Here is a 21,931-nt window from a genome sequence, read left to right as displayed (position 1 = left end):
CTCCACTTGCATGATAGTTTAAAAGTAAGTAAATTAATAAAAATTGGATCAGTACCCAAAGGTTTCTAAGTATCCTAGTAAATCAAATAACTAGAAGACCTGTGCAAGGATCAAAGACCTAAGACATACCTAGTAGTTATACTTTTATGGACAAAAAGTCACTCTGATACAAATTGTGGACATTTACAAGCTTTACAAACAATTAGTATGGCTGATCCCGCTGCTCCTGCGTCCTGACCCCATCGAGAGAACCCTTGGAGCTCTGATACACCCCCACCCATCCCCACCACGAGCCTGCCCCCCCTACCCTGTGACCTACCCTGCCCACTGTCCTGCCACTCTGGTTAAGCATTGGGACAGAGGGTGGAGACAACAGTCCACCCTACTTCGGAGATATCTCAGAGCAACTCTGAACAAATGAGACCTGCCTATCCACGCGGGACCACCTGTAATTTCCACCTGCTTGGTCTCTGACCCCACCTCCAATCCTCTGCTGGAGTCCCAGGCCCCTCTCAGAGAGTCCCCTATCTCTGAGGGTCCACTCTGAGTTCCCACCGGCAAGATCCTTCACCCCCCAAAGGAGGGCCTCTGCTAAAGAAAGAGGCCTCAGCTGGAGAGTCCCAGTTTCCAGTGAGATCCGACTATCCTGCAGAAAATTCCCAAGTTTCAGCTCAGCCTTTGTCTCTTCTGCCAGCCATTGGCTAGAGCCATTGGCTAGTGGCATCTTCTACTGGATCCACAGACCTAACCCCATCCCTGGGTCCCTGTCTGCAGAGAGACCTCCTATAGAGCTTGGACCACCCAGAGCTAAAATATTGAATCTCTGACACGCATATGCCCACCGGGGAAGTACCATAGAGAGAGGGGGAGACCCCACCAACACCTACTGGAAGAAGCTATGGAAAGACAGCAATACAAGAAAACACCTAACAACAGAAAGGCAAGCATGACACCACCAGAATCTAGGGAATCTACACCAACTAGAATGGAACACAACAACAAAGCAGAGGAAGCAGAAGGGAACGACTTAAAAAATTACCATCTTAAAAATGATAGAGGCCCTCAAAAAAGATGTGAGAAAATCCCTTAAAGAAATGGAGGAAAAAACAAACAAAAAAGTGGAAGAAATGAACAAATTCCTTAAGGAAAGTAAAGAAAGTACAGAAAGCCAAGAAAAAACAAACAGGTGAAGGAGACGGTTCAAGACTTGAAAACTGAAATAGAGAGAATCTAAGGCGCAGAAGATAAATTAGAAGAAATAGATTCAGCGACCAAAGGAAATCATAAATCCAACAAATCCTTAACACAAAACATCCAAGAATTGTGGGACACCGTGAAAAGGCCAAACCTAAAAATAATAGGCATAGAGGAAGTTGAGGAAGCCCAGCTCAAAGGTGCCGAAAACATATTCAACAAAATCATCCAGGAAAACTTTCCTAATTTGAAGAAGGACATGCCCATGAAAGTACAAGAAGCATACCCAACCCTAAATGGGCTGAACCAAAGAAAAAAGACCCCTCGACATATAATAATCAAAACACCTAGTATACAGAATAAAGAAAGACTATTAAGAGCAGTGAAGGAAAAAGGACAGGTAACATATAAAGGCAGACCTATCAAAATTACACCTGACTTCTCCATGGAAACCCTCAAGGCCAGAAGGTCCTGGATAGATGTTCTACAAGTATTAAGAGAACACGGATGTCAGCCTCAGCTACTATATCCAGCAAAACTCTCAATCACTATAGATGGAGAAAACAAGATATTTAATGACAAAACCAGATTTTCCCAATATGTATCTACAAATCCAGCCCTACAGAAAGTACTGGAAGGAAAACTCCAGCCTAAGGAAGGTAACTATGCCTTGGCAACAGATAATCCAACTACACCAGAAACCAAGGGTAAAGCAGAACAAATATATTCACAATACCACTGCTAACAACAAACCTAAAACAAACAAGCATCACCAATCAATGGTCCTTACTCACCCTCAATATTAATGGTCTTAACTTACCTATAAAAAGACACAGGCTAACAGAATGGATACGAAGACAGAATCCATCCTTCTGCTGCATACAAGAAACACATCTTAGCTTCAAAGATAGACAATACCTCAGGGTAAAGGGTTGGGAAAAGATTTTCCAATCAAATGTAAATAAGAAGCAAGCAGGCGTAGCTATCCTAATATCTAACAAGTTAGACTTCAACCGAAGATTAATCAAAAGAGATGAAGATGGTCATTTCGTATTCATCGCAGGAGAAATCCATCAACACAAAGTCTCAGTTCTGAATATCTATGCCCCTAATACAAAGGCAGCCACATTCGTAATAGAAACACTACTAAAACTCAAAGCTCATATAAAACCTCACACATTTATAGTGGGAGACTTCAATACACCACTCTCAACACTAGACAGGACAACAAATCAGAAACTCAACAAAGAAACAAAAGAACTAACAAAAGTTTTGTCTCAACTGGGGTTAACAGACATCTATAGAACATTTCATCCAAACACAAAAGAATATACCTTCTTCTCTGCTCCACATGGAACTTTCTCTAAAATCGACCACATACTAGGTAACATAACAAACCTCAACAGATACAAGAAAATAGGAATAGTCCACTGTATCTTATCAGACCACCATGCTTTAAAACTGGAATTCAACAACAACACAAATAGCAGAAAACCTGAAAACTCATGGAAACTGAACAATGTGCAATTGCACCACATCTGGGTCAAAGAAGAAATAAAGAAATTAAGGACTTTGTAATATTCAATGAGAATGAGGATACAACATACCCTAACTTATGGGACACCTTGAAAGCAGTGCTACAAGGGAAGTTCATTGCAATAAGTGCCCATATGAAGAAAACAGAGGATAGTCACATGAGTGAATTAACAGCCCAACTGAAAACCTTAGAACAGAGAGAAGCAAACTCACCCCATTAGGAGTAGACACCAGGAAATAATCAACTTGAGGGCTGAAATCAACAAAATAGTAACCAGGAAAACAATACAAAAAATCAATGCAATGAAGCAAAGAGAGAACATGCAAATCAACAAAATCATAAACGAAAAGGGGAACATAACAACAGACACAGAGGAAATCCAGACAATTTTCAGGTCATACTTTGAAAATCTGTATTCCTGGTGCACAAAAGGACCTTGCAAACACATCCCCCATGGAGGGATAACTGCCTTAATCTAGAGACAGGAGAGAAGCCCTAGTCCCTCCTTCACATGGCCTGTTAGATCTACATGACCCCAACTGGATGGCATTCCCCTACATATGGAATTGGGGTGGGGGGATGGGAGGGGAGGGTGGTTAGAGTGCATGTGAGAGGACAGAGAGGGTAAAAGGGAGGGAAGGAGGGAGGGAGGGAGGGAGGGTGGGAGAGGGAACTGGGATCGACATGTAAAATAATTAAATAAAAAAAAATTTGACTCCAAAATTTACGTTCAAGGACAAGTTACTGGGGAAAAGGATTTCTATTTTTGTTTCCACAGAAAATGAAAAGATGTGGATTCCTTCCAGACTAATGTGGTTTGATCAAGCCAGGCCACCTGAAACAGAGTACCAGGTCATCCTTCATTTAAAACAGCTGGACAAAGCAGCCTGACAGACTACAGCCAGGATTTCTGCATCTTCTTAGAATCCCCATGACAGCGCCCCTTACCAGCAGGAAGTAGTTTGGAAAGAACGACACCCAAATTCCCAAATATTGTCTATAAATATTTGTTTTCATTTAAATGGACTTGGTTATATGAAAGAAAGAAAGGAAGGAAGAAAGAAAGAAAGAAAGAAAGAAAGAAAGGAAGAAAGGAAGAAAGAAAGACAATTAGTATGCAAGTATATAAGATTTATAAAAGATGCATAGGGCATAATGGATGCAGCCAGATGTCCACTATAAAATACACATTCCTTAATGAGAAGTAAGCATCTTGAAAGAGCACTGGGCAGCATTCACCAGCATCTCTTCTCCAGCTGCTGAGAGGCTGAAACAAAGTGATCATGGACTACAGTGAAATCTTGACTCCAAAAACAAAACAAAAGGTAACATGAGCAAAACATGGAACATGGCTGGCTAAGTAATCTAATTAGTAACCAGCGAAATAAAAATGTAAAACTACTGTGAGTTATTAGGTTTAAATAGTGATAAAAGATTGACATAGTACAGGTGGATATGAAATTTACCTGCTGGCTATGGAAGGCTAAATAAAGTAGAAACTTAGACTCTAGGAAATAAGTTTGCATTGCTTAGAAAGGTAATAAATGTGCAGCATGTGAAAAGTGGTTCTATTCCTAGAACTTTTATATGTGTGTTCTAGAAATGTCAACAATGGTCAGAATAGCCAAGGATAAAATATTAAGGAGCAAGTATCTGCTGCCAGTAGATGCATGAATCAATTAGACCATGTTGATGCAAAGAATTCTGGATAACAGAAAAAGCTAATCTGTGAAATCCACAAATACCAAAATGGATGAACCTCAAAACAATACCTGGAAAAAAAGGAAAACTGTGAAATAAATAAATAAATAAATAATCAGGACAGTAGTGACCTCTAGAGACCATTTTCTAAAAGACAGTTTTGTACTCAACTGTAGTTTGAGACAATACAATCTGTGAAATTATAAACTTATATTGTATGTGTTCATCATGACTATTTTATAAAAAAAAACAATTTTCGGAAATCGACTGTACTTTAATCTATTCTAAAATACCTATTAAATATTTGCTTGCTGGTAAAATCTTTAAAATTTGATTTCTACTTTCTTTCTAAAATAATGTTATATAGTTACACTCACAGATTTTCTCAGTAGACATTGACCTCCCTTTTAAAGGATACATTCGTCTTCCTTCCAATGGGATCTAGAGAAAAGCATCAAAATTATAACAATCCAAAGTATTCATGACACTGGTCACATATCCAACCAATACCACCAGCTCATTTTATAGAACTTTCGCTTCATATTACTTTCATTCAATAAAGACAATTTCACAAAGAAGAAACTTTCCAACTAAGTTAAATTCCAATTGTCTTAGAAACAGCAAGAGCAGAGTAGACAGTTGATAAGAAATGCATTACTAGCAAATGAAAAGGCTCCATGCTGTCATGGTGTGTATAGTTAAACAAATACAGGACACTAAAGTACTTGAGGATGTGGTATGCTACACTTTTCTTGTTTTCATATAATGGGATATCCTATAATATAATCAAAGCTTAGAATTATCAATTATCTATAAAACACAGTTGGTTGTAATTTCATTACTTTTTGCATACTTAATACTTTTTGTTTCCTAGTTTCTAGGAAGTTAAAAAGGTAAAACAACTGGGTTTACTTTGTTGTTCTGGTCTGGATTTCTATAAAATCTGATTGAAGAGTGTTACAAGTATCCCTGCTGAGTGTCTGAGGTGCCCTTTATAGCTGACAGACCATATGACAGACTACAGGACAGTCTGTATGAACTAAAAGAAAGGCTCCTTTTATCGCCTACTATATGACAGAATATATGACTTACTATACGACAGACTAAATGACAATCAAATCGACTGAAAGAAATACTTTCTTTGTCTTTTGGAGGGACATGGGGCCATAGATGAGTAAAGGAGATACTAGCTAGCTGCCTCCCTTTCCTCTCGAATGTGATTCCAGTTTACACTTCTAAGCACATCTTGAATTTGATGCAGACTCTATGTAGACATGGTAGAGAATTTAATTTATAGCCATGAGTAGAAGTAACATGCACTATTTCCAATCCAAAACCAGTAAAACCTCAAGTTTGTTCCCCTCAATGTAGACCACAAACCTGAGAACCACCCAGAATAAAAGTCCCCACCAGTGGTCTTGAGGTAACACAGGAGGAACATCCCTTCCTTAACCATTTTATCATTTAAAATGACTTTCCTATTCAACTCTTGACACACACAGGCTCTAAACTTGCATCAACAAGAAGTGGTTGAATCACACACCATGCAACCTAGCTTCAAGCTTATATATAGCAACCCAACATGTACATGGCTACAAAGGCATGTGTGCACTCCAATGTCCATACCAAATCTGCTCATGATAGCTAGCTAGCTATCTCACTTTTCTATTGCTGTGATAAACACCATGCCAAGGCAACTTATAAAAGAAAGCATTTAATTTCATAGCTTCAGAGGGTTAGAGCCAATGATGGTAGAGTAACGGTATGGCATTAGGAACAGTTGAGAACTTACATCTTGAAAACAACTATCACACACACACACACACACACACACACACACACACACACACAGTGAGAGAGAGAGAGAGCAAGCTAACTGGGAATGGCATGAGTCTGTACCTAGTGACACATCTCATCCAACAAGGACATATTTCCTAATCCTTCCCAAACAGTTCCACCAACTGTACCCCAGGTATTCAAATATATGAACCTATAGGGGCAACTCTTATTCAAACTACCACATTCTACTCCCTGCCTCCCATAGGTTTGTGGCCATATCAACTTCAAAAGTCCCCATAGTCTTTCACAGTCTCAACACCACTTAAAAGACCAAGGTCTCTTCTGACACTCAAGGCAATCCCTTAATTGTAATCCCTTGTAAAACTCAAAAAGCAAATTATACACTTCCAACATATGATGACACTGAATATGCATTGCTATTACAAAAGGGAAGAAGGGGGAGTAGTGAGGAAATACTGGACAGAACCAAGACCAAAACCAAGTAGGGCAAACTCCAAATCCTATAGATCCATATCTGATGGCAAGGGGCTGAAATGACTCTACCCTTCTAGCCTTACTGACTGTAAAACAACTCTCTCCCTTGAGCTCCTTCCACTCTCTGTGTGCAGCAGCTCTTCCTGGAAGATGTCTCTTGGCACTGCCACTTCCAATATCTTGTGGTCTCCACTGTAATCCAGACTTAACTTTCCCAGCTTCACATAAATATCTCACAGGGACTTCATGTAGGCCTGCCTTGCCACATAATGCCTGGCCTCCACATATCTGCTTAACCACAGAGGCAGATTCCAAACCTCTTTATTGTTGTAGCCTTCAAGAACCAGATAGGCAATACTACCAAATTCAATTACCTGCTTGGGATGGGTCCTGGACCCCTTGAGTCACATTTGTATGAGCTTTCCTATGTTGTTGACTTTTAGGAGCAGAAACTTCTTCAGGCCTTTCTTTTTTACAAGTAGGAAGCTTAGCGGATTCAATCCTGTCCTGGGGATACTCCTGCTTTTATTCCACCTGTTAGTATCATCTCTTTCAGCACAAGCCTAGGTACCAAAATTAAATTTCCTGTGCCCCTTTTCTCTTCAAACTGTACATTTTGTATTCCTTTTTGTTCTACTTATTCTTTTTCATTGTATAAGAGTTATTGCTAATAACATGGCAGAATCATTATTAGGCTGTCTTGAAATTTCCTCCACTAAAACTTTAGTTCATTACCTTTCACTTTAGCCATTCTTGGGATAATTCTTAGGACTTGGGCTAAGGCAGCTACATTCTTCACCAAATAATACAAGAATGGTCATTACCCCAGTTGTTAATAATATTCTCTCTGAAATCTCTTGAGCTGGACCTCCATAGTCTACATTATTGTCAATGATATTGTCTTCCAAGCCTGAATAGGATGACCCACTCATTAAGCCTTGCTATTGGCATTCAACCACTTTCCTAGTCCAGAGTCTCAAAGGCTTCCTCATTCCTCCAAAAAAACAGCCTGGTCAGGTCTGTCACAGCTATAACTCCTTGATTCCAATTTCTGTCCAAATTACTTTTCTATTGCTGTGACAAAACACCATGACCATGGAAACTTATAAAAGGAAGCATTTAATTTGGGGGCATATGGTTTTAGAGTGCTAGGAGTTAAAGATGGATGAGCACAGACATGGCAACATGAAGAGCTAGAGCTTACATCTTGATTCAAAAGATGGAGGCATAAAGAGACTAGGAATGATGTCTTTTTAAACCTCAAATCTGCCCCCAATGACACATTCCCTCCAACAAGGCCACACTTCCTATTCCTTCCCAAAGAGTACCATCAACTGGGGACCAAATATTTAAATGTATGAGCCTATGGGGGACATTCTCATTCAAAATACCACAGAAGCCACCCAAAACAGAAGAAACTTCCTTCACTCTCCAGGAAAGCAAGACTTCACTCAACCTGAGTAGCAGCAAGAAGTCATTCTTGCTAAGATTAGAAATGCTGTGTCTTTTTTCTTCTACATTGTATACATATATTATATATAATACATATGCATATATACATACATATATAAGTGTCTTTTATTTTTAATCTTTGTATCTATAAGCTAGAAATGTATAGAACTTTTTCTTCTTTGACATCTTTTAAGGTAAGAAAAGGCAGCCCCTTTTCAATTATTATGCTAATTTCAAAGAACCTCTCATTCCTTACATTTTATGTAGAAATGTGACTTCCTTTATCTTCTATCTTAATGATGTTCTCTACTATGGAGGAGGAAACAGAAAAATGAGAAAGAGACTCCAATTCGGGAGGAAGAAGGGAGCTCACTCAATACAGAAGGAGAAGGGATGGGGGGCTGGGAGTGTGTGTGTGGGGGGACTAATGACATCAAGGTTACTTGTTTAAAGCCTCCAGAAATCAACTATTTTCTATGTACTTAAGACTATACATGATACATGTAAGTATATGTGTGTATAATTTATGTATTATATAGATGTTACTTGGCTAGGAAACCATTTCCCAGCAGTAGCTCTTTGCACAGAGAGATTAAATTAAAACTAACTTGGCCTTTTCTGACACGTCCTATATCTTTAATCTTGGTGAATGGGGCCATTTGACTTCCCTAAACCATTAGCTGTACACCTTTCTCAATTTCTTCCTTGTCCTTTTACTAATCACAAATCATAAAGTCCTTTCAAATTTTCAAAAATCATCTTCCCATCCTTATTATGATTGCCCAACTTTAAAATTCATTATTGGTGCCAACAAAATGGCTCAGAGGATAAAAACACACTGCATAAACCTTAGGACCTAAGTTAAAACTCTGGGACACACACAAAAGGAAGAAGAGAAAACCAACCCCAAAGCTATCCTCTGATTTCACACTTATGTTGGGTATGTGTGGCCATCCTGCATTGATTAATAATCATCAGTGCCTCAGAGACATATCCACAGAATACCCAGGCAGTAGAAGCTTTTCTCTCAGACAGTTCTAGGTTTCCTCAAGTGACAATTAAAGCTAAGTAGGACATTTGGCCTTGAGTTTTTCTGAAATAAAAGCTGGCTGTTGCTGAAGTCAATCTATAGTGTTCTAATGCCATCATGTGCCCCTGCTAGACGGTTAGTGATCTCTCTTTGCTGACAGGTGATTAAGGTACTAAACATCACAGAAGTTCATGTGTGACCTGGCTCTTCCTTTTGCCCAGAATTAGTATTTTGACACTCTAGCACCCCTAGTAATCTATTAGGAATGGGCTAATAACTGGAATTAAATTAGCTTCTTGAAATTTGTAAAAAAATAATTACTATTTCCTCTAGATCAGTGATTCTCAATCTTCCTAAAGGTTCAACTCTTTAACACAGTTCCTCACACTGTAGTGAACCCCCAACCATAAAACTACCTTGCTACTACAACTGTAATTTTGCTACTGTTATGAATCATAATGTAAAAATCTGATATGCCACCCCCAAAGGGGGTTGTGGCCTATAGGTTGAAAACCATTGCTCTAGACATTCTATGCATCAAGCAAACTCTTCATTGAAAGCTATGCTCAGAAACTGTATCCCATGTAATATCTTCCTGTTACCAACACATGAAACTTAAAAGCCACTTTCACTAGAGTATCAATGCCCTTTGTAAAAATCAAATAGCAGCCATTTATCTACATGCTTTGCATTTACTGTCTGCATAGCTGTAGAAGAGTTTTAAAGGAAGATTATATATCCTTTGTATCTTTACCTTGCAGAATGCAGTATATAACAGAATGTAATCTCCAAGAGATGAAAAGTTCCTGGTACCATTTTACACCTGTGCTTAGTGTACAAAAGCCACTAAGTGTCTATCACATGAATTTATAACACTCTATACACACTTATTACTTTTGTTAGGTTTTCTATTGCTGTGATGAAACACCATGACCAAAACAACCTGAGGGTTTTGGCTTATGCTTCTACATCACTGTTCATGGCTTGCTCAGCATGCTTTCTTATAGAACTCAGGACCACCAGTCCAAGGACGGTACCACCCACAATGGGCTGGACCCACCCCATCAATCATTACTTAAGAAAATGCTCTATAGCTGGATCTTATGAAGACATTTTCTCAATTTTGGTTCCCCTTTCTTTCAGATGACTCTAGCTGTGTCAGGTTGATATAAAACTAGCCAGCACGCTTATTAAGGAAAAATTATATAGTTAAGACTTTTGAATTATGTAAGCCAGTGGTTTAGTTCCTGACTCAATTGTACTCACCAAACAGTGAAACACAAAGCATTTTTTTCCAACAAAATCTTACAGTGCAATAAGAACTATTTTAAATAGGTCTAGAGTAATTTGTCTCAAATAAAAAACATGATATTTTCTAACTAAGCCATAGCTTTTCTAGTATAAGAGAATATGAGTCTACATAAAAACAAATTTATGAATAAAAGATAATCTTAAGATAATGTAAACTAAATGCTATAACACCACAGACTGACTAATTGAAAAGACAATGTGACAATGAACTCTTACCTCATTATGGTCAAAATCACATGACTGCTTATGATGTAATTCTTTCAAAGGCATAGCACCCCTAAGGATGAGGGAAAAAAGTATTAAAGTCTATTTTCTGACAGTTATTATCCTAAATTTTGGTTTCAAATCAGAATTATATGAGAAGCTTCTTAAAAATATGGGCTGACAAGGACTATGGCAAACTGCTTATTGTTTTAATGTGTAGGCTAAACATCTATATTTTCTTTGCATGTGCATATGTGTGTGTGTGCACAAGTGTGTGTACAGAAGCATACATGTTTACATGTGAATGCCAGAGTTCAACCTCAGGTGTTGCTTCTCAGGAGGCATCAACCTTGTTTTATGATATAGGGTCTCTCATGGTGATCTGGGATTTGATCAGTAGGGAAAATGAGCTGTAAACAGGCCCCAGAGATCCTCCTGTCCCCCACTTCCTAGTGTTGGGATTGGCAGTGTGCACCAATGCACCTAGCTGTTGTATGTTGTACAGGAATCAAACTCAAGTCCTGGTGTTTGTGCATCAAATCACACTGAGCCAGATCCCTAGCCCTGAAACATCCATATTGTGACATAGTCCCTCCAGGTAATTTAAATCTGCACTTGTGATTGAGAATCAGGTTCTTGTCTTCTTTCCCGCTTTATTTTTGTTCTTTTGAAACATAGTGCTATGCATCCTAAGTCACTTTTTTAAAAGCTGAATTTAAAACTCAAAGCCAAACAAAATGTTTTACTTATAAACTTCCAGATAATTGAAGAACAAAGAATTTTCTTTCTCAATTTTAGAAATTTATTATGTGCCTAAATTTTAATTAATGCCAACCCCATAAAATAGCATGTATAAATTCTTTTCATCAATAGATACTTTAAATTTCAATAAGAAATCACTTGCACAATAAAAATATGAATAAGTAAATTGCAAACCATAGAGATCTGGTTAAATTATGATTATTACTAAGAAAACAGTAACTATGACCTAAAACAACATTTTCCTTCATTATCTATAATTGTAGATAATTTTGTAGAAAAGCCAGAAAGTCTGCCTCAAAACTCAAAGGAATAAATCATGTTTTAAGAACTAACAGATCCAATTAAAAATATAAAACACAAAATACTTTTTACATTGCCAGCACTAAGAAGCCAGATACAGTGAGGCATAATGGTTTCCATGTAAAAAACAAAACAAAACAAAACAAAAAACCATAACGATGAGATATAGGGGACACAACCCTCAACATTTCTATCCTGTCACACAGGAGTGTGGGAGGTGAATGCTAGCATGCACATGCAAGGATGTGGAACACCGACTGTCACATAACCGAGATATTCTTGCTCATACTGCCTCACTGAATTTTCATACTCCTTGTTGATTCTATACTAAACAAGCAATATGCCTGGGGGACTGCAAAGTGAGACAATATGCTACTTAGGCTAATAAACATTCTCCCCTTGTGATACTTCTATTTCTGTTAACCAATGAATGGATATTTAGAAGATATATGGTGGATACTCAACACTAATTGGTCAGATAAGGTCTTAGAGGCTGAAAATGTGAAAACCATAGGCTTAAGAAGTTGATATTACTCATTTTTTTAAAAAAGACAAGGCATCTTTGAGACCAGTTTGCTCACCATCCCACAAACGTTATCATTGCAAGTTCTATGTTCGTTTGCATACATTCCTTACATTTAAGTCTAAACTTACATGGCGTACACTGGGCATTCCCAGGTATTTCCCTGCAGTGCTTTCTCCTGGCCATCACTTTCAAATTTTCCTTCAAAAATAAAAGCATACATTCAATTACACTTAACATCATGCTCTTTATGAAAATATCTATCTATGTGTATGTGTGTTCACAGATGCAGTATGTAGGTGGAGGTCAGAGGACAACATTCAGGAGCTGGTTCTCTCCTTTCACCATGGGATCCAGGATTAAACTCAGGTCAGCAACAAGCCACCTTTCCCACTCTGAGGATGTTAGGAAATAGCATATATACTTTACTGGTTAGGGAATAATGGTAAGAAAAAAGTCTGTACATGTTCAGCAAAGACATCTTCGATTTAGTCTATATAGTTAATTGAATATAAACATATGGATTACTTGGATACAGAGAGCCAACTTTATGTATATGTGCATAAATAAATGAAACACAGTAATATATATTTACATAGAGAGAAACTGAGTGTGCAACACCAACCTTTTCTTCCACAGCTGGTTGGGTGACAATCTGTCTCAAAAGATCTTCTAAATTCATATATTTCTCTATTGCTGTACTCCTGGTAGGGGGGCTTCTTTGACTGACATGTTCCTAAGTAACTTGTATTAAGTGGAGGATTATGAAAATCTGCCTGTGGAACTGGACAATTCCTTTTGATGAACCCAACACTGGTGGATTGGCTTTCATCAGAAGAAACTACACAAGTGTCACTCAGACTACCATAGCCACACTTATGAAAGGTAGCCATTCTCCCTGGCTGATCTCTACTTAATAAATTGATCATGTTGTGACTGACAAACACATCTGAGTCATGTCTAGATGACAGATGTCTCTGAGTTGGCTGGATCATATCTTCAGGAAAATCAGAGACCACTTTCCCATTACTCCCCCAAATGTGTTGCACTGATGTTTTTTCAGTAGCACAGTCTGGCTGTCTTCTTTCATACAGGCTTCCACAATCTTCACCCAGAATCGCAGGTCTTTCAGTAAGGAAACCACCAGTTCCTGGACTTTGGAATGAATAGAAACAGATTTAACAGGAAATGGTGGATCATTTTCATTTACAAACACTAGCTTCAATGCTTCAATTGAAAACTTTGAAGAAGATACTGAAGAATGGCTAGCATTTTCCAAATTACATTTTATATTTAATATTTAAGCATATAATAATGTTTTAGAGGGAAATTTATCTAATATATTCTTCTAATGATATGTGGTTCTGTATTTCAATGTGAAATTTAGTGCATAGTTTGTTATACTAGCAAACAAAATGAAACTCAGTAGTCTGATTTCTACAGTACAGTCTAGCAAATAACCTAGTGTACCACTGAATGCTGCTGCTATTTAAGAAAACAGAGAAAGAGATTCTGAAGACTGGGGGAGGGGAATCTATCTTACATAAAAATATTTTTCAAGAGTTATAAAAACATTACCAAAGATATTTTCCAATTTAACAATTGATACAATTACACAGTTCTGAATGAATATGTGATTTATTTAAATGATAAAAGGTAACCTACATGAAAACTAATTAGATGAACTGGGTAACCTATAAATTATTTTCCTAAGCAAAAATGGAAACTCTGGGTTAAGTCTAATGTGTACATAATAGGCAAAGCTGACAAGAAATGTTAACAACAAAAATACTTTTTGTTTTATCACTGTTGACTATAAACACACTTGAGATTGGACAATTTCAGAGAATGGAAGTATAAAAAAAAAATGGAAGAAACTCAAGACTGCTAACAAAAATGTTTAATATTCCCTTTATTTTTAGTTATGTATATCTATTTATGTATATTGAGTGTGGTAAGTGCAGCTGAGTGTAGGTGTCTACAAAAACCAACAGTGTCAAACCTCTTAGAACTAGAGTTACAGTTGGTTTCCACTGCATGATGAGGGTGATAGGGACCAAACCAGGACACTTTTGTGAAAGCAGTCTGTATTCTAAGTCATTTCCTCAGACTTAGAATTCTGATTTATAATTGGATTTTTAGCTACCTATTAAATATTTAAATAGGAATACTATGTCCTAGGCACTAGGTAATGTATTGGGGATAAAGAGAGAAAGAACTGTTAGTATTAAACAGAGAAATTCGTGTTTTGAGACATATGTTCATAGATCATGATTCCCTGTGATTTCTCAATGAGCATTTAATTAGTGTTTTAAACTAAAAGACAAAGTCAATTGTAATAACACACACCATTAAAGCCAAAAAAGTTTTCTATCATTATAAATGGGAGAAAACTATAGAAGATGTCATAAGTTATAAAGTATACTATATGTTGAAAAAATATTTTATAACTGATTTTCAGCATTATAACAGATGAATTACTAAGAGATGTATAAAACAAAACAGTTATAGCCACAAGACCTGTAAGGAAAAGGAAGTGAAAGTAAAAACCACAAAAGTGCTACCCTACAGTCAAAGGCTAATATAATAAACAAAGATTCTTCTACTTTAATAAAATGACTAAGGTGGCACCATGTAATTTGGGGTACCTATTCACCAAATGTTTCTGGGGAATTAGATATCCACATGCAGATTAAAACTCCATTGCTATTTCTCACCTTCTACAAAAATCAACTCCCAGTGGAGCAAAGACCAGATTAGTAGAATACTCCAGGGTACTGATAACTGTTTGGTGTACATTGCCACAAAGCTCAGGGAACATAGTCAATATTGACAAATACTTTGTAGAAACTAAACAATGTGAGGAACAATTTTCTAATTATGAATCTGTTAGAACCCTCCCTAAAGCCCAAATAATCAAATTTTAAAATGAGAAATTTGGGCTAGAGCAATGTCCCAGCAGTTAAGACAATGGCTGCTCTTCCGAGGACCTGAGTTTGATTTCTAGCATTTACATGGTAGCTCCCAACTGTCTATAACTCCAGTCCCAGGTGATCCAACAGCCTTTTCTGGCCTCCTTACATACTAAGCACAGATGTACTTGCATACACAACATTCAAACACACTGGATAAAATAATTTTAAAACCTTTTTAAATGAGAAAAGGATTTAAATAGATGTTTCTCAAAAACAGAAATATGACTAAAATATATGAAAACAAATACTCAGCATGATTAGCCCTCAAGGAAATGCAAAATAAAGCCATGATGAGATACCATCCCATGCCGTTAAAATGACTACTTTTAAAAAAAGAAAACACAAAAAATAAACAAATGCTGACCCAGAGATAAGCAGGAATTCTTACACATGGTGTGTGAAAATATAAACTAAAAATAAGATCACTACTATAAAGAACAGCATGGAGTGTTCTTGGATAGGTAGGATCAACATAATAAAAATAGCAATCTTGCCAAAAGCATTTTACAGATTCAATGCAATCCACGTCAAAAATTCCAGCACAATTCTTCACTGACCTTGAAAGGACAATACTCAACTTTATATGGAAAAACAAAAGACCCAGGATAGCTAAAACAACCCTGTACAATAATGGAACTTCAGAGGGCATCACCATCCCTGACTTCAAACTGTACTATAGAACTAAAGTGCTGAAAACAGCTTGGTATTGCACAAAAATAGGTAGACCAGTGGAATCTAATCGAAAATCCTGATATTAGCCCACACACCTACAAACACCTGATTTTTGACAAAAGCTAACATTATATAATGCAAAAAAAGAAAGCATCCTCAAAATATGGTGCTGGCATAACTGGATGTTGGTGTGTAGAAGACTGCAGATAGATCCATGTCTATCATCAGCACAAAACTTAAGTCCAACTGGATCAAAGGCTTCAACATAAATCCAGCCACACTGAACCTCTTAGAAGAGAAAATGGGAGTGAATGAATTGATATAGGAGACTGCATCCTGAACATAACACCAGTAGCACAGACACTGAGATCCACAATTAATAAATGAGACCTCCTCAAACTTAGATGCTTCTGTAAAGCAAATGACACAGTCAACAAGACAAAACAGCAACCAACAGAATGGGAAAATATCTTCACCAACCCTACAATCTGACAGGGCTGATCTCCAAATTATACAAAGAACTCAAGAAGCTAGACACAAAAAACACCAAATAATCCAATTAAAAAGTAGGGTACAGAACTGAATAGAGAATTTTCAATATGGCTGAAAGACACTTAAGAAAGTGCTCAACATCCTCAGCCATCAAGGAAATGCAAATCAAAACTACTCTGAGATACTATCTTACTCCTGTCAGAATGGCTAAAATCAGAAACACCAATGACACTTTATTCTGGAGAGGATGCGGAGAGAGGGAACACTCCTCCACTGCTGGTGGTAGTGCAAACTTGTATAGCTATTTTGGAGATAGGTATAGCAGTTCCTCAGAAAAATGGGAATCAGTCTACCACAGGATCCAGCAATTCCACTCTTATGCATATACCCAATTGATCCACATCCATGCAACAAAGACATCTGTTCAGCTATGTTCATAGCAGCATTACTTGTAATAGCTAGAACTTGGAAACAACCTAGATGTCCCTCAACTGAAGAATGAGTAAAGGACATGTGGTACATTTACACAATGGGGTACTACTCAGCAGAAAAAAAAACCAAACAAACAAACAATGGAATCTTGAAATTCACAGACAAAATGGATGGAACTAGAAGAAACCATGCTGAGTGAGGTAACCCAGTCACAGAAAGACAAACATGGTTTGTAGTCACCCATATATGGATTTTAGACATAGAGCAAAGGATCACCAGCCTACAATTCACACCGCCAGAAAAACTAGGAAACAAGGAGAAAGGGAAAGGCACAAGATCTCCTGAGCAAATTGGGAGCGGGTAGTGATGGGGAGGCGCAGTGAGGGGAGAGGGAGTTAGGAGAAAGAGAAGGGGAGGAGAGGAGAACATGGCGGACAAAAAGATTGAGTTGGGGGATGAATAGATGAGAGCAAAACAAAAAACAAACAACAACAACAAAAGACAGAGAGATACCATAATAGAGGGAGCCATTATAGATTTGAAGAGAAAACTAGCACTAGGGAATGTCCAAAAACCTACGAGGACGATCCCAACCATCAATCTAAGCAATAGTGAAGGGACAACCTTAAATGTTTTTCCCTGATACTGAGATTGATAACTAACTTATATGCCATCATAGAGCCCTCATCCAGTAGCTGATGGAAACAGAAGCAGAAACGCACTGAGCCAAACTCCTAGAATCAGTGAGAGGAGTGATGAGCAAACAGGTCAAGACCAGGCTGCAGAAACTCACAGAGACAGCTGACCTGAACAAGGGGGAGCTCATGGGCCCCCAGACTGATAGCTGGGAAACTAGCATTGGACTGACTCAGACCCCCTGAACTTGGTTCTCAGTTAGAAGGCCTAGGTAGTCAAAGGACCTCTCAAGGGACCTCTGACAGTGGAACCAGGATGTATCCTTGGTTCTCAAAAGGACTTTGGGAACACATTCCCCATGGAGGGATCCTCCCTTAACCTAGAGACAGGAGGGAGGGCCTAGGCCCTACCCCAAATGACTTGACAGATTTTGATGATCTCTGTTGGAAGACCTCACATTCCCTGGGGAGTGGATGGAGAATGGGACAGCATGGGAGGGGGGGTTAGCATGGAAGGATGGGGGGAGAGGGAAACTGCGATCAATATGTAAAATAAGAGAAAAAAAGGAAAGAACAGCATGAAGGTGCCTCAAAAAATGCAAATGCAAATGATCTATCTCATTCCTTGGTATCTCTCCAAAGAAATAAAATCAGCACACCTACAGTGTAGCTGCACAGACAGATATGTGTGTGTGAGTGTGTGTGTGTGTGTGTGTGTGTGTGTGTGTGTGTGTGTGTGCACTATTCACAACAGCTAAGGCATGAACTTAGTCTGCATGCCCATCAACAGATAAATAGTCTAAAATTCATAGAACAGTATTTAGCATAAAAAAGAATGAAATCCTGTTTTGTACATCAAAATGAATAAAACTAGAGAACATTCTGTTATGTGACAAATACAGAAGGACAAGGACAAATATTCTTTCTCATATGCAGATGAAAAAATGTGGGCTGCAATGAATAGGAGTGGACAGGCTGAACTTTATATGTCCACACAATACTCACCCTGAAGTCGCTAGTATGCATGCTATGTTAGTGTTTAAAAGAACAAAATTAAACTAACCAAAGGATGTGTTTCATTATACTGGCCTTTTTGTAGAATATTGCTTATATCTTCAACTAAAAATATTTATGTCCTTTTAAGATCAAGTAATGATTTGGAGTTCAGCAGGCTGTATCATCTTTCCTTCTGCACCCCACTCACCTGTTCATTCCCTCATATGTTGCTCCAAACCCTGCTGTTTTCTGAGAAGAACTGAAAATATCTTGATGTTTATTTAATTTGGAAAACGTTCCATTACTGAACTGAAAAAAAGAAGAAAATGACAAAAAATATGTACATATTTACAACTTAAATTGTATTTACCTACCTACCTAAATAATGCATAGCTATTATATATATATATATATATATGTATGTATGTATGTATTAACAAGATAAATATTGAAATAAATATTATATAATGTATTATTTTCTACTCTACAAAGTAATTCACAGAATATGGAGTTTATGCTGCATCAACAAGATTTTGTCTCTTAAGTTATAAGTAAACTGGGTAGATTCTCTCAGCCCTCCTTCTCATCCCTCTGTGTCAGCTAACAATACCAACAGACACTCTCTACCTCTGGCCTCTGCTGGCCAACCTGGATGGGACTCAGGTAGGTGATTTGGACCCTTTGTGGTCTCCCATTACAATCCCTCCAGTCTCATTCCTAGCCTTGTAGCAACTGCTTTCAGTTGCCTCTCCTCCATTTCCTGGTGTTTCTGATAAATCTTGTGGGGGACCCAACTTCCCCAACTTGTAGACCCTCCACCCCCATTCCTTTGTATCAGCTTCCAATACCAAAGAACACTTTCTACCTGTGACCTCAGAGGTCACATTTGGCAGTAACTTGGGGAGGCAATTTACACCATCTGTCCTGTTCTATATGACCTCTCACTCTATATGACCCTGTAACTACCTGCTTGCAGGTGCTCCCCACCTCAGCTTCATTCACTGGAGACTCCAACTCCTGGTCCAGACCCAGAGTCATCCTAGCTCTTTCATGTTTTTCTTGCTACATTACTTCACTGCAAACTGCTTTCAAGATCCCCTTTTACCACCACACCTTCAACTGTCTGGGGACTCCATCTTTGACAGGATCCCCTTAGTTCTTCCCAAATTTCCACTCAGTCTTTTCTCCTAGCCCATCCCTATTCCTCTCTGCCACTCACTAACCTACAGAAGCACTCTCTATCAGGCAACCACAACCGACACATATTCATAAGATCCAGATAGGGCAACAGAAACCATAGAACCAAACAGCCATACATCCCTACAAAACACAACCAGATAACAACACCTTGAATAACCTCAATTGTCCTTATTCTAGCTGCCTGAACAGCAGTACAAAAAAAAAAAAAAAAAAAAAAAAAAGCCAAGACTTTTAAACAGAGACTCTAAAGCCAGAAGGACCTGGATAGATATTCTACAAACTCTAAGGACAAGAAGTATCAGCTCAGAACAGTATTCTTAGTAAAATCATCAATCACAATAGATGAAGAAAGAAAAAATTCTTAAATATTTTATTCCAAAATAAAAACAGCCGGGCAGTGGTGGCACTTGCCTTTAATCCCAACACTCAGAAGGCAGAAGCAGGTGGATTTCTATGATTTCAAGAACAGCCTGGTCAACAAGAGCTAGTTCTAGGACAGCCTCCAAAGCCACAGAGAAACCCTGTCTAGGAAAAAAAAAAGGAAAAAAATAATAAAAACAAAGTTAAATAGCATCTACTATCTACAAATTCATCTGTACAAAAGGCACTGGAAGAAAAACAGAAAGTATACAAATTCATGGAAATTGAAAAACTCATTACTGAATGGAAAATGTGTCAAAACAGAAATTAAGAAAGAAATAAAAAATTTTCTAGAATTAAATGAAAATGAAAACACAACATACCCAAGCTTATGGAACACACAGTGAAGGCAGTTCTAATAGCATTAAGTGCCTAAATTAAAAATAAAATGAAAAGATATCATGTTAGCAACTTGACAGCACACCTGAAAACTTTAGACTATAAAGAAGAAACAGCACTCAAAAGGAGATGACAAGAAATAATTAAACTGAAATCAATAAACAGAATAAACAATACAAAGAATCAATGAAATGATATGTTGTTTCTTTGAGAAAAATCAATAAAACTGGTAAACCCATAGGCAAATTAAAAAATGGAGAGGGGGAAGCTACTGGATACCATTCAGACATGACAAAGTCCAAGAACCATACCACACACAGCCAGTTCCTGAAATAGCACAGACATGGCATCAAGAAACCCAGTCACAAGGACATGAATCTCTTAAGGGGGTTGAACCCAGCCAGGTTCCTGAGGAACATGCACTTTGCCAAGAAACACAAGAAAGGCCTGAAGAAGATGCAGGCAAACAATGTAAAGGCAATGAATGCATGTGCAGAGGTCATCAAGGCCCTTGTGAAGCCCAAGGTGGTTAAGCCCAAGATGCCAAAGGGTCCTGGCTGCAAACTTAGCTGTCTTGCTTTCATTCCTCACCCCAAGCTTGGGAAGCAGTTTAGAAGCTATATGGCCGTGGGTCATAGGCTCTGCCAACCAAAGCCCATGGTTCAAACCAAGGCAGAGGCCCTGGCTCCAGCTAAGACTACAGCTCCAACCCAGACTTCCAAAGGTACCCAGGCTCCTATGAAGGCCCCATAGAAAAGGCCCCACTATGAAGACAGATGGACTGATGTGATACACCTATACACTATACAGACGATCAGTGCCCTCTACTGTTTTTACAAATAAACTTGAGGCAAAACCTGTTTTAAAAAAATGGAGAGAGATTAAATTAATAAAAATAGAGACAAAAAGATATCACAATAAACACCAAGGAAATTCAGAGAAGCATAAGGACATACTTTAAAAGTCTATATTCCATCAAACTGGAAAACCTAAAATAATAAATAAATATATAAATCATTTGATTCAATCCAAAAAAGTTAAGTCAAGATCAGATCATCGTTTTATACAGACCTATAAGCCCCAGTGAAAAAGAAACAATAAGTGAAAGTCTCCCAACCAAAAACTACCAGGGCCAGATGGATTCTGTGCTGAATTATGACAGACTTTCATAGAAGAATTAATGACAATATTCCTCAAATTATTACACAAGACAGAAACTTAAAGAATATTTCCTAATTTTTTTACAAAGCAACTATTACACTAATACCAAAACCACAAAAGACCTAAAAAATGGAAAAGTAGACACATATATCTTATGAACATAGATATGAAGATTCTCAATGAAACACAAATAGAATTTATAAACACATTAACAAGATTGTCTACTGTGATCACTTTGGCTTCATCCCAGAAATTCAGTGATGGTTTGACAAATGCACACTGATAAAAGTAATCTACCACACATAAACAGATTGACAGACA

At 37.9% G+C, this 21,931-nt stretch overlaps 1 protein-coding gene across 1 annotated transcript in view; it reads right to left on the bottom strand.

Annotated features, from left to right (window-relative positions):
- The window catches only part of CUNH12orf40 (chromosome unknown C12orf40 homolog), a 69,457-nt gene that overhangs the window by 7,434 nt on the left and 40,092 nt on the right, over positions 1 to 21,931 (bottom strand). The window contains exons 8-12 of the mRNA XM_051189113.1: positions 18,699 to 18,799; positions 12,914 to 13,443; positions 12,420 to 12,489; positions 10,716 to 10,776; positions 4,810 to 4,873 (exon numbers count right to left, since the gene is read on the bottom strand). Of these exons, the coding sequence (XP_051045070.1) occupies positions 4,810 to 4,873; positions 10,716 to 10,776; positions 12,420 to 12,489; positions 12,914 to 13,443; positions 18,699 to 18,799 (826 nt within the window). The remainder of the gene's footprint in view (positions 1 to 4,809; positions 4,874 to 10,715; positions 10,777 to 12,419; positions 12,490 to 12,913; positions 13,444 to 18,698; positions 18,800 to 21,931) is intronic.

The sequence above is a fragment of the Phodopus roborovskii genome, unplaced genomic scaffold (assembly GCF_943737965.1).
Source record: "Phodopus roborovskii unplaced genomic scaffold, PHOROB, whole genome shotgun sequence".
Lineage (NCBI taxonomy): Eukaryota > Metazoa > Chordata > Mammalia > Rodentia > Cricetidae > Phodopus > Phodopus roborovskii.
This window is presented reverse-complemented; position numbering and strand designations above follow the sequence as displayed.